Genomic DNA, 11,924 nt, shown 5'->3' with positions numbered 1-11,924 from the left:
ATTTACAAATCACACACATCATAATGATGTATTTGAACTCTTCTTCCCAGTCTTCACAGACTGAAGATAATCACATGTAATTCTCTTAATGTCGATCCTCTCATGTTTTTCTTATTTCTCAGCATGTATCTCCAGGTATTCAGCAGGCAGCGTCTTTTACTATCCCTCCTTTCATTACATCCACAACCCGGCCCAGCTGGAAAAGTTCCAGAGAGACCTCGAGCGCTACCTCACCAGGAAGATCGGCTTTGAGGCGGTCATGAGAATAAGATGCACTAAAGGTAATCGGATTAGATGCAGCTTCATGCACGTTTTAATGTTTCTGTGTCAAACACAAGTTTTGTCCCTGCCTTTTTCCTCTTCAGGTTTATCCATCCACACGTTTCACGGTAACTTCTTTGTGCGCTCCACTGACCTGCTGTCCCTGGCCAATGTGAACCCAGACTCTGCCTTCGCTGTCCAGATGTCAGTCGAAGACTCTCTGGCAGACTCGTCTCTGGCCTGCTTCCAGGCTGCTCTGCTGTACACGTCGAGTAAAGGTATACACAAGAATGACTCATTTTCATGGTAACACATTTAGGTTGAAATTCTTTAAAGATCTTGAAAACGGGACTGTTATTAATTCATCTGTAGGAAAGAGACGTATCAGGGTCCACACTCTGTGTCTGCCGGTGGTCAGTCAGCTGAGTGATGTGTATGCCGGTGCTGATGTCCAAGCCATCACTTGTCTGTTAGCCAACATGGGTAAGTGTGTAGCTTAAATCCTTGGCTTTCACGCCTTTTCATGTGCAGTACTTTTAACCTAAGACTTTTTACACATTTATGACAGTTGGCCTCTAGCCTCCCCGTGGTTGACACAAATCCAATAACATGTTAAAAGTATTAGAGTGGTAAAGTGATATTGTCAGTGTTTTTTTTCCAGAAAAGTTGGCAGAAAAAAATGCATCAAAATGTATCGAATAAGTTTCCATCGGGTTTCATAAAACACGCAGTCAGTTGGAATTAAATACCAACCCTGGGTGGAAATGTAGCGATACCTGTGTGGTGGTATATAACCCACAGAGAGCTTTTTGTAAGCCAGGTCTTTCCTGTTTCAAGAGTCACATTCGTATACATTTGCATTTTATATTAATGATTAAAAGGTTTATTTCAGTCTGTGCAGAGTGGCTTTATGGGTCATGTTGACCACCGCTGTTTCCCTAGAGGTTGTGCATTGGAGCTGAAGAGTGCAAAGTTTGCCTGTCCCACAGACACACAATGTCCACATAAATATGAAAATGTTTGCAATAGGGCTGTGCGGTATAACCAAACTCTCATATCCCAATATGAGACATTTCGCATCCCGATAACGAGATATCTCGCAAAAATTTTACGTTTTCGAACTCGGGCAGCTCGACTTGTGTGAAATGTTTTCAGCTTGGCGTCGTGTACCTGGAGTTGAGTGTTTTGACCCATGCATAAAACTATGTATTTTTAGATAGAAGTTGCAACAGCCGCCATTTTCTTTGAGTATTTATTACACGGCGTGCTGCGGGGAAAAGCCTGTTCTAACGTTTGAGTCTAAGGTTTATTTTGTGCACCTGTCGGCTCCGTTTTGCTTCTCATCTGCAAACTCTCTCCACACTCTTTCACGTGGTTATTGTGTAGGTGGTAGAAGAGGTTTGTTGTGTTTGAGTCTGTGGTGGGGACTGGTTTGCGCCATAATTTGCATGGTACAATTTTCTAGTCCGTGTCAGACTTTCCTTAACCAAACCATGTCCATGCTACAGAGGTAGAACCTCGTTTAGGAATAAGGTCCTGGATTTGTTTTGACTGGTCCTTCTGTTTGGAGCTACCTGGTTCTGCCTCATCTTCACTGGCAATGCTGGTATTCTCTGTGCCACAATGAAAAACAGCGTAGTTTGCGCCACCACGAAACAAACGATAGCGAATAATTTGAAACGATGTTTTCATTTTGTCATGTGATATATTTCATCATATCGCACAGCCCTAGTTTGTAAACATGTCTCATCAGGACGTACTCTGGGCTTTTGTTAACTTAACTTTGTGTTCAGAACTGATTAAAATGCTGTCTTGGAGGTAAACTAGTCTTCATTTGGTCTTTTCAATCCAGCCATCGATCGATCGATATCATCCAGCCTGTCGGACGCCCGGGACGCGCTGGTGAATGCGGTGGTGGACTTGGGGAGCGCCTACAAGAGCAACGTCTCCAACCTTCAGCAGTCTGGACTTGTCCTCCCTGCAGCCATGCGTCTCTTCCCCCTCTACATCCTTGCTCTACTTAAACAGGTGCGGCTGCCTGACTGTCATCGGCACATGAACACACACGCGTCACACAGCATGACATACACTAAAAAGAAGGAGAAGAAAAGGCTGTGAATGTGTGTTTAAGCATGCAGCCCTCCACTTTTCCCTGTTAGCAGACTTCTTCTGGAAAGTTTTTATTTTTTAAATTCACTTTGAGGTAAAAGGAGAGAGTTTTGTTTTACTGACTAAACCTGCAAAACGTTATTACGCATTTTAAGATGTAGTTGAGTACAAACCCTAAAAACAAAACACCCTCTGACCAAATGTTACACAGTAGAAAAGTGTGAGCTCACAGTCACAATGCCTGGGTTAAAGACTATTAATCCACCCGGCATGTGTGCATTCATACATCCAGGGTGTGTCCATGTTCAGAAGCACATACACACCCTGTTTCTGAGACAAATCCTCCCTGTAGGTGTTTGTGGGACTCTAACAGTGTGTTCCTTTGATGAATCAGAGAATAAACTTCGGAAACATCACTGTTTAATTGAAAGAAGCACATTATGGCCTATTATTCCTGGTGATTAAAGGTTAAACTGTTACCACAATGTTTTTGTCTGAACTTGTTGCAGTTTAATTCTCCATTTTTAGCAAAAGGATTTGTTTTACTCTGCAAATGGGGCTAAAGCTTTACTCTGCATTTTAAATTTTTATAGATCTTTGAACTTTATTCTTATTCTTGACGTAATAAATCAGAGAAATCAAATCCAACACTGCTGATGTGATGTGTGTTTGCTTTCAGAAAGCCCTGCGGACGGGCACCAGCACGAGGCTGGACGAGCGGGTCTTTGCCATGTGCGAATTCAAGACTCAGCCGCTGCAGCAGCTGATGCGAATGGTTCATCCTGACCTCTACCGACTGGACAACATCTCTGACCAGGTGGGATGCAGATGGCTTTTCTCATAACTCAGTGCACTAAAGAATAGTAGAGAGAGGGAAAAACAAAATGACTACTATTTAACCCATTAACATAACATCGTTAACATATATATCTCTGTATGCAGTGCAACTTTATTATTAAACCTGTGCTTAATGGCTTGACTCATTCTTTTAGGTTGTTTTTTATACCTGGCGAAGTGGTTAAATGTAACAGTGAGCTGATAAGATACATTAGATAACTTGGGTGTCTTGTCTAAAAACACTGGAATCCCAGCATCTGGTTAGGTGTCACATCAAAGCCTTAATCCTGAACATTATGATGACTAAGAGCAAAGCCAGTCTGCTTGTTTTCTCTGGAAATTCACAGAAAGTTTGGTGAAAATTGGTTTGGGATCATTGGGATTGCTTTTGCTAGTTAAAACAGATGACTTGAATTGTTTATGAGGAAACTGTGTTTTTAAGCTTGTGGTATCTTTTAGAACAACAAGGATTTAACTCAATGACAGAAATGTCACAATAAACGTGATTAAAACTTTTATTTTAGTGTTTATTTTTTAGTTTGCATTATATGCATCAGCTTTTTTTTCACTGAGCGTTTCTTTTAAAGTTGTATTTAAAAATGTGAAAATAGTCTCACGTGTAACATTTACTTTTAAACACTTGTAATAACAAGAATTATGAAGATTATATTATAGTGGAGACATATTTTAAATGAGGTAATATCAGACTTTAATGTTTGTATGCTCTCTGTTTGAAGCTTTGGGAGCTTTACCTGTGACACTATGTAATTATTATGTATATGTTGTCTGCACATGTATATAGTAGAGCTGTTTTTATACTCTGCTCACAAGTTGTCTGACCTGCAGGGGGCGCTTCATCTGAACGATACTGTAGTCCCTCAGCCTCATCTGCTCCACCTGTCTGCTGAGAGGCTGAGCAGAGATGGAGCTTTCCTCATGGACTGTGGCAACGTAAGCTCCGAGAAGTCTTTATTTCACCTCGTTTATATTTTTCACGTCTCTGTCTTCTTACCATCTAGTCCTTTAATAAAATGCAATAAACCTTAGGTCATAATTTAGAGCAAATCAAAGAGAAGTTGTCTTTGCCTGAAATAATATGTGATGGCTTGAGGACTGGAGTTGGGATTTATCGTCTCATTATTTGCCTCGGAGTAACATCAGCAGCAGCACTGGAGCCCAGTTTTCATTAAGTTTAATGTCACATAATTTAATTTAAAGGGATTTTCCACTGTAGCAAATTAAATACAGAAAGAAACCGAAACACTCCAACCTTCAGACTATCACTGGAAAGTATCAGTAATAAATGGAGGGTAGTTAGATGTTTGAAGTTTAAACTTGGTACCAAATCTAATTTCTGAGTGAACTTCTCACTAGTGCAATGGCGTATTTGGTGGCAATAAAGATTTTTTTAAAAAGGTGGGAGGGTTTTAATATTACAAAAAACAAACAAACAAGGCAAAACATAAAGCCACACATTTATTGAAAATAAAAAAACTTACAAGAAAAAACTCAAAGTTAAGAGAAAGAATTATAAATTTCTAATCTATGAGGAAAAAACATTTATGAGAAAAACAGTCAAATTTATGGGAGGATGCATACGAAGGGGGGAATTGATAAGAAATAGAAATTTATGGGAAAAACCCTAGAAAAAACTAAAAGAGAAAATTATTGTTATAATTGTTTTGTTATTATTTTTTCTTCCTCACTGTCATAGTTTAGAGTGGTGATATTAATAACATTGGCCCTGCTGGCTCTTTAGTTATGGCAGATTAAGACGCACACATGTCAGAGTGTGTAGAAAGTATACTGTGCGGTAATGCTCCTCTTCTCTTCTGCCTGTCCAGGTGTTTTATCTGTGGATTGGCAAGTGCTGCAACGAAATGTTCATCCGAGATGTTTTGGGCTGCCCGAACTACGCTTCAATTCCCCCCAACATGGTCAGTAAGACTCATTTGAGTAGAAGTACACATGCAAACAGTTCAAAGAGACAATTAAGCTTTTGAAGTACAATGAAGCTTTTATTTTCCCTCTACATCCAGCACATTAGGACGTTACAGAGAAGTGTGATTAGGAAAATGTCTGTACGCGTGTGTGCGCCGCCCAGTCGCTGGCTGAATGATGCAATGCGACATTTTGTTTCCCCTGAAAATGACTCACAGTTGAGCTCCACAGTGAAGGAGCTGTGTTTCTGTTCACTTAGTTAGAAAAAAACAACTTGTCCAGCAGAACAGACTTGCTGATGTAGCTTTTCTGCTTTTTTAACAAACTGTGCAGCCACCTAGAAAGTTCTGTCATTTCCACGCCGAGGGCGTGATGGCAACACCCAGAGCAAACGGCGAGTCAGCACTTGTTTATGCTTATTTTATCTTTCTAGCAAGGGGTCAGTGCCTCATAGATCCACCTACAAGCCCACACTCCCCACCACAGGCATGTTCCCGTTAACCACATTGTATGGCTGGGGTTGACTGTGTGAATCTGCGCTATCTGAAACGCGCCACTAACAACAGCGTTGTTGTTTTGTTTCCCCTCTTGTCCTCTTTGGTTCCTAGAGTCACATTCCGGAGCTGGAGACTCCTCTCTCTGAGAGGGTGCGAGCTTTCCTCGACTGGCTCCACGACAACCGAGCGTTCAGCTCCACGATACATGTCGTCAAGTAAGCACTGCCGCACATCTGGACTCATATCTGACTGTTTGCAAACACACTGGAAACTGTGCTTCTTCTTCAGGGCAGTCACAGATATACATAGACAGCTTGTTTTGTTCTTTTTTTTTAATTGCGTGAAATGGATCTCACATATTGCTTTAATACAAAATCTGAGGTCACTGAAGGAAAAAGTGTTGAGTTGCTCTGTCGCCAAAGACGGAACTGCAGAAAACTGAGGTTTGAAGTGTAAAGCAGGGATTGTGCTCTGTTGGGAACACAGAGTTGCTGACCCCAAGCGAGCAGTCATTTGTGTTTTACTTGTTTAAAGTCGCCTCAGGGCCTCACATGTCATAAAAGATTGCAGGCACACAGCCTATCGTGGCATCAACCACTGGTTTTGGACTCATTTTGAAGGTTCAGCATTAGTGTTTTGGCCACTGCCATGTTAGCCTGAACCTGTGTTTTTTAACTGTACACAAAGACACCTGCTAATGAGTGCGAACTAAGAGACTGACGAAATCCTAAAACTTCACTTAAACTGGAGCACAGGCTCTGTGGATGCTGTGTCAGGACAGCTGCACAGTGAGCCGTTACTACTGGACACTGAGCTGGCTTATTACTGACAGAAAAAAGTAGGCAATAATTTTTGGAAGTAATAAACTTCAAATTAAAAAGAATCATCTCTCATTCCTGTGAACCTCCGGGTTCAGCGTTAAGTTTAATGTTCCAGTCATGTGATAGGTGCCTTTTTATATCTATCGGCTACTTGGCCAAATTAAATCTGACATTCTGTTGAGGTTCATGAGGAAATAAAGCAAATAAAGAACATTACGATTGTCTGATACTGCACATCCTCTCCGAGTTCGCCCTTCTGCTTCGTCACCTCCCTGGAATCTCGTAAATCCAGATAGTGAGCTGCTCTGATTGGCATTGAACAGAAACTAGGTGTGGACAGTTTCATATAGAAGAGATCGGCACGAGGTTGACGGAAAAGTATTTCCGAAGTGTAAACACAAAGACAAAGTGAGCATTGAGGTCACAGATTGACAGCGGCGGTAAAGTCATCCGCAGGGAACGCATTGTTTCAGTTTCCTCTCTCTCCTCCTCTTGGTGGTACGGCATTGTTGCTTAGCCACATGTTTACATGACATGTTAGTAAAAATGCACTGAGTGGTATTTGAACAGATGTTTGCGTGATGACAGGACTTAATGATCTGAAATGACAGGAACTACGAGAGAGATTTGACAAAAGAATTAAAAACGGCTCTTAAAGTGGTTTCAAGTTCTCTGTGACTTCTCAGTTGTTGATATGTTTTTGTTTTTTTAATGATATTAAAAGTGCAAGAACTTTAAAGAGTGGCTAAAATATTCAAGGAAGCAATGTTCGAATATTTGAAAAAGCGGATGGGCACCTGACAGAGAAGCCAATGGATGTGTAGTTAAAGGGATCTATTCTCCTCATTTCCACCTCCGTGTTTGGACTTGATCTCTGCTAGAGTAGCTCTGCATGAGTCATAGTTCACAATAATCCACCCTTCTTCATGAAATGATGGCTTGCAGTTCTATCAGATTGTACTTCAACATTTCAGAAGTGTCCCAGAAGCAGCTCTCAACTTGACATCATTCAGAATGATGTGGACAGGAAGTCGGACACTAGAATGGCATAAAAAATACGTCACTTTTCAGATTAAAAGCCTTAAGAATTAACACCATGTTTCTGAAAGACTCCTGGTGTTATTTGATGCTCCGTGAAGGAAGGGACAAAGCATTTAAAGCCTTCATCTCATGGACATGCACCCAGTTTATTCCCAGGGGGACACAAGCTGTTTAAGGTTTTCTCCCTTTAAGCCAGTTTTTTTCTGACTGGCCAGAGCTTTGCCTGAGGTGACTGTGTCAGCCAATCCTGCTCTCTGTGAGATCATACAGAGCAAAGAGTAGAAGAAAACAGCTTTTAGGGTCGTTTGCAACCTGAACTTTTGGCTCAGAGAGATTACTACAGCATAAAAAGTACATTTAAAGCATCGACCCCTGTATTTCTGCGTATATGTACAAGTATGTCCTGGTTTGACTGAGCTCATGTTCTGCTCCGTCTGAGCCTTGTTGATGGTGTTTCCCCCTTTTTTGGTCCAGACATCAAAGCTGTGTGCCTGTTACTGCCAGAGCGCTTACGTGGCAGAATGACATTTACACGTAAGACCGTCATCTCTGTTTTTTTTAGACACACTGTAGGTATCAGTTAAACAATGAAGAGGTGCGCAATGAGCTGTTTATAAGCATAGCAACAAAGGGGCGAAAGAGGCAGACGGCTAAGCAGCAGAGAGCTACATCTTTATTGTTTATGCGGGACTTTCTAAAGCCTGTTAAATGTCAAATAAATAAAAATATCACACCACATTATCTCCAGAGCTCAAGGCGGCTCCTTAATAGCTCTTGTTTTGTCACTTTTATAACATTTCATTCTGGCAAATCTCAGTTTTGGGGTTTTTTTTGCATTGGGAATATATTTCTCAAAGTAAAGCCATGGTCTGACTACAAGCAGTTGCGAGCTCTGAGAGAGAAACCAGACGTCAGATCAGACGTTCAGTTTCTGCTCTTGTAAGTCGGGTTAGAGAAGCCAGCAACGTCTCGCCCAGCCTGGGAACTCGTCCTTCATGGATGTCTTTTTGAAATTAAAGACAGACATTTAAAAAAAAAAAAGAAGAAGAAAAAACAGGCAGGGAGGGCTTTGGCTCTGACTGCTGAATAGGTGGTCCTGAGGAGGTGGCTCCGCAAACTCTTAGAGAAAAACTCTCATGCTGGGGATTTGTACGAACAGCTGTCAGTTCAGAGTCAGTGAGGTAGAAGATGCAGGAGAGTGTTGTGTTTAAGAGCTGACATGTCAGCAATGCTTCAAGTTATGTGGAATAGATTCCAACACTTCTTAGACTTACAGAGCATTAAAATGTACAAACCAGTTTCTTCTTTCCCTTTAATGCATTTTTTCCTTCTTTCCCGCAGAGATGATGCCTCGGCTAAAGCCACTTTGTTCCAGCACCTGGTGGAGGACCGGTCAGAGTGGGCTTCTTCCTATCATGAATTCCTGCAGCACATTCAGCAGCAAGTGTCCAAGTAGACTCCCATCACGCTGAGAAAAACTTTGACCACTAGATTCCTTAAACAAGAGCGTGAAAGGACTTGTAACCTGATAGAGTGAAAGCTAGTGTTAGCCAGCAATGGACACCCATCGCTGCGTCAGACCAGTTTTAGCGAGGCGAGTTTCCTCCCCTTCTTTTAAACGGTCTCATTCAAATCAAAGCTTGTTGGTCACCTGCGATTAGACCAGCAGAAGGGGAGGGAAGAGGTAGTTTTAGAAAAGAATAACGAGTTACCGAAAAGAATGAATGAACGAATGAAATTGCTAAAAAACAAACATCCTGCAGCGGCTCTTGCCGCCTCTTTAACCACTGTCAAACATTTTAACCTTCTCGTAAGTCCATCGCTCCCGAGAGGAGGAGGAGAAAGTCGAGCCAAGAAGATGCCACTTCAACATCTTTTATTTCAGTTTGTTTTGTGAGCCTAAAATGTAGCTTGTGCTTTTTCTTTCTTTTTCTTTCCTTTTTTTTTTTTTTAAATTTCCCGATACATTCCCTTCCCTTTGTTTCATTTCAAGACTGTTTTGAAAACACTGGAGAACAGAAACAAAAATCGGGCATGTGCTTTGAACGGCGACACGCATGCCGCCTTTTTGTCTGCTGCTAGTCTGCTGATGAGCGACGGCTGCCGGGAACGTGATGGGACACCAGTCGGATGTTTAACCCTCCCGTCGGCTCCGTCTTCTCTGCTCCGCTTTATGAACTCCCGAGTTGTTGAGATCGCTCTCCGTAAACTTTCCCCCACCCGCCGGCAGTCTTCTCTTCATTTGTTTTATCTTTTTTTCTCCAGGCGCTAACTAAGTTGCTACCCACTTTGTAACTACTGAAAGAATCTTTTATGTGTGATTATTTATGAACCAGCTTATTAAATAAAGACAAAAACAGAACTCTGCTTGTTTCGTGTGACGTGATTATTGATATTACCCCATCAGCCCAATGACTAAGCACTCGGTTTCTTCAAAAAGGGGGGATCCTTCAACATGAATTTCATTTAAGGGAAAAGGAAGAAGTCACCCAGTGACGTGATCTTGAAATGACACAAGGAGACGACCTTGAATAAGGAAGTGGCCTAATTCAAATTGGTCACTGTTTTAAAATTTAGATTTATTTTCTTGGCAGAGTTGCAAAGCCTTTTTGGACAGCATCTCATATCATTCCAGACTGGTTGTGCTGGTGTTGCCACAGCTTTCATCTAATTTTCTCAAGAAGTTGGGTGAAGTAACCCAGACCTTGTGGTCAAATGGAAATATTACAGCAGGGTTAGCCACAGAATTAGCCAGGTGAAGACTCCAATCTGGACCCCATAAATGTTGGACTTTATGTTTTCATAAGTTTTACAACTTTTGGTAATGATAAAGACTTCCCGGGCTTTTCAAAACAGGTAATTCTTTTTTACTTTTTTCTTTTAAATACTAAACTAGCCTAAAAGTGGAATAAAATAAAAGCTTTCTGAGATTTTACAGAGATTTTACAATTGTTGCAAAGTCTGTGAAATTAGTTACCAGACCTAATTTTACACATTAATTTACTCACACTGAAGGATTTCTTTCATTTACTCTAGCAGCATGTCTTAATCATTTATAAATACTGCGATGTGCTTTTCTCACATTAAGGTGTCTCGGTTAAACTTCTTCACACTGACAGGAAGTGGAATATCTTATGCTCAAAGCAGGCTGTTATGTTTTTCACCAGTGGCTCTTTGAAGCAACACAGTAAATACACATATTTAACCAAACTGGGGTGAAATAAGATGCACCTTTTATTTCTGGGGTGAAGCTGAAGTGATTCGGAAACAAAGGAAGTAATATTTTGTCGTAGGTATCTAAAAAAAAAAAAAAAATGAGAGTGATAGTTATTTTCTTATGTGAACAAAATGGCCTTAATGGCCACAGACTGTTCTTTTTAGTTAATCGCTTTGTGCTCGTCATGAAACAGATGATTGGTTTCAGGATCAGTGTGTTCTTGAGGCACGCTTGGTTTAGGCTGATGTGATATTTCTGAGGAAAAACTTCAGCAGGTAACCAGATAAAAGCTTTGTTTCTATCTTTTTGCTCTTACTGCATCTTCAACTTTTGAGTGTGTTAGATTTAAGCAGCAATGTTTTTGTAGGAAAAGTTATGAAAGGATTTCCTTCAGGACATTTGAACTTGTGGTTTACAGTCAATGTTTACTGTATGTGTCCAAGCTTGTATTTTAAAACAATGTTGTTTGGAGGCAGGTTTTTGTATTTACTGATTTTACTCTTTTGCTACAAACACCGAGCAGCAGGGCATTTCCTCTCGTGCAAACATAAAATTAAATCATCTCTAAAAAAGAAAGCAAAAAACAGCAAGCTCTTAATACGTTTAGAGGCTATTTGTGGAAGTTTGGGGTTGACTTTGGCGTTGTCTTTCCTTTCTTACCATTCCCAACAGGATACAAATTTCCGTTTTGTGCTCTGATATAGAAACAGCCTGTGCTACAAATCCGCTTACGCTCGACTGTGTTTGCTTCCAAGTCTGTGTGATGGACATTTTAATCATTTTAATTTTGATTTCCTATAAGCTTTATTTGCAGCATCCTTCATCAAAATGCCCAGAGTGCCTAACACAGTGTAACTTTAGTTTTTATCTCTTCTCTGCATCATGCCGTGGACTCTGTTTCCTGAAACGCTGGGTGTAAAACAACAAATAAAATCAGAGAGGTGAAAAATGTGATTGCCTTTTAAATATCTGCTCAACAACGTGTTTATTTAAGAAAGAACAAGAAGATGGGTGCAAATTTATCAAAGTGTAACACTCTGTTGCAACATGAAAAACAGAGTGTTTCCCCATTCTTACTTGATGATTTCACCTGCTTCGCCGTTCCGGGCGTCCTCTCTTGGGTTTCCTCTTTGATTATGCTCCAGGTTTTTCTGGTAGGTGACGAGTCTGGAATGAAGACAGATCAGTTTAGTTCTAGAT

At 40.8% G+C, this 11,924-nt stretch overlaps 1 protein-coding gene across 1 annotated transcript in view; it reads left to right on the top strand.

Annotated features, from left to right (window-relative positions):
- The window catches only part of sec24b (SEC24 homolog B, COPII coat complex component), a 27,074-nt gene extending 17,644 nt beyond the window's left edge, over positions 1 to 9,430 (top strand). Inside the window, exons 16-24 of the mRNA XM_005726571.1 lie at positions 120 to 281; positions 366 to 539; positions 634 to 744; positions 2,114 to 2,289; positions 3,050 to 3,187; positions 4,054 to 4,158; positions 5,052 to 5,144; positions 5,757 to 5,860; positions 8,849 to 9,430. Coding sequence (XP_005726628.1) covers positions 120 to 281; positions 366 to 539; positions 634 to 744; positions 2,114 to 2,289; positions 3,050 to 3,187; positions 4,054 to 4,158; positions 5,052 to 5,144; positions 5,757 to 5,860; positions 8,849 to 8,963 — 1,178 coding nt within the window. The 3' untranslated portion in view covers positions 8,964 to 9,430. The remainder of the gene's footprint in view (positions 1 to 119; positions 282 to 365; positions 540 to 633; positions 745 to 2,113; positions 2,290 to 3,049; positions 3,188 to 4,053; positions 4,159 to 5,051; positions 5,145 to 5,756; positions 5,861 to 8,848) is intronic.
- Positions 9,431 to 11,924: the final 2,494 nt, after the last annotated feature.

Source organism: Pundamilia nyererei, unplaced genomic scaffold (genome assembly GCF_000239375.1).
Source record: "Pundamilia nyererei isolate P.nyererei 1_Seehausen unplaced genomic scaffold, PunNye1.0 scaffold00020, whole genome shotgun sequence".
Classification (NCBI taxonomy): domain Eukaryota; kingdom Metazoa; phylum Chordata; class Actinopteri; order Cichliformes; family Cichlidae; genus Pundamilia; species Pundamilia nyererei.
The sequence above is the reverse complement of the archived record's forward strand: the minus strand, read 5'-3'. Positions and strand labels throughout refer to the sequence as shown.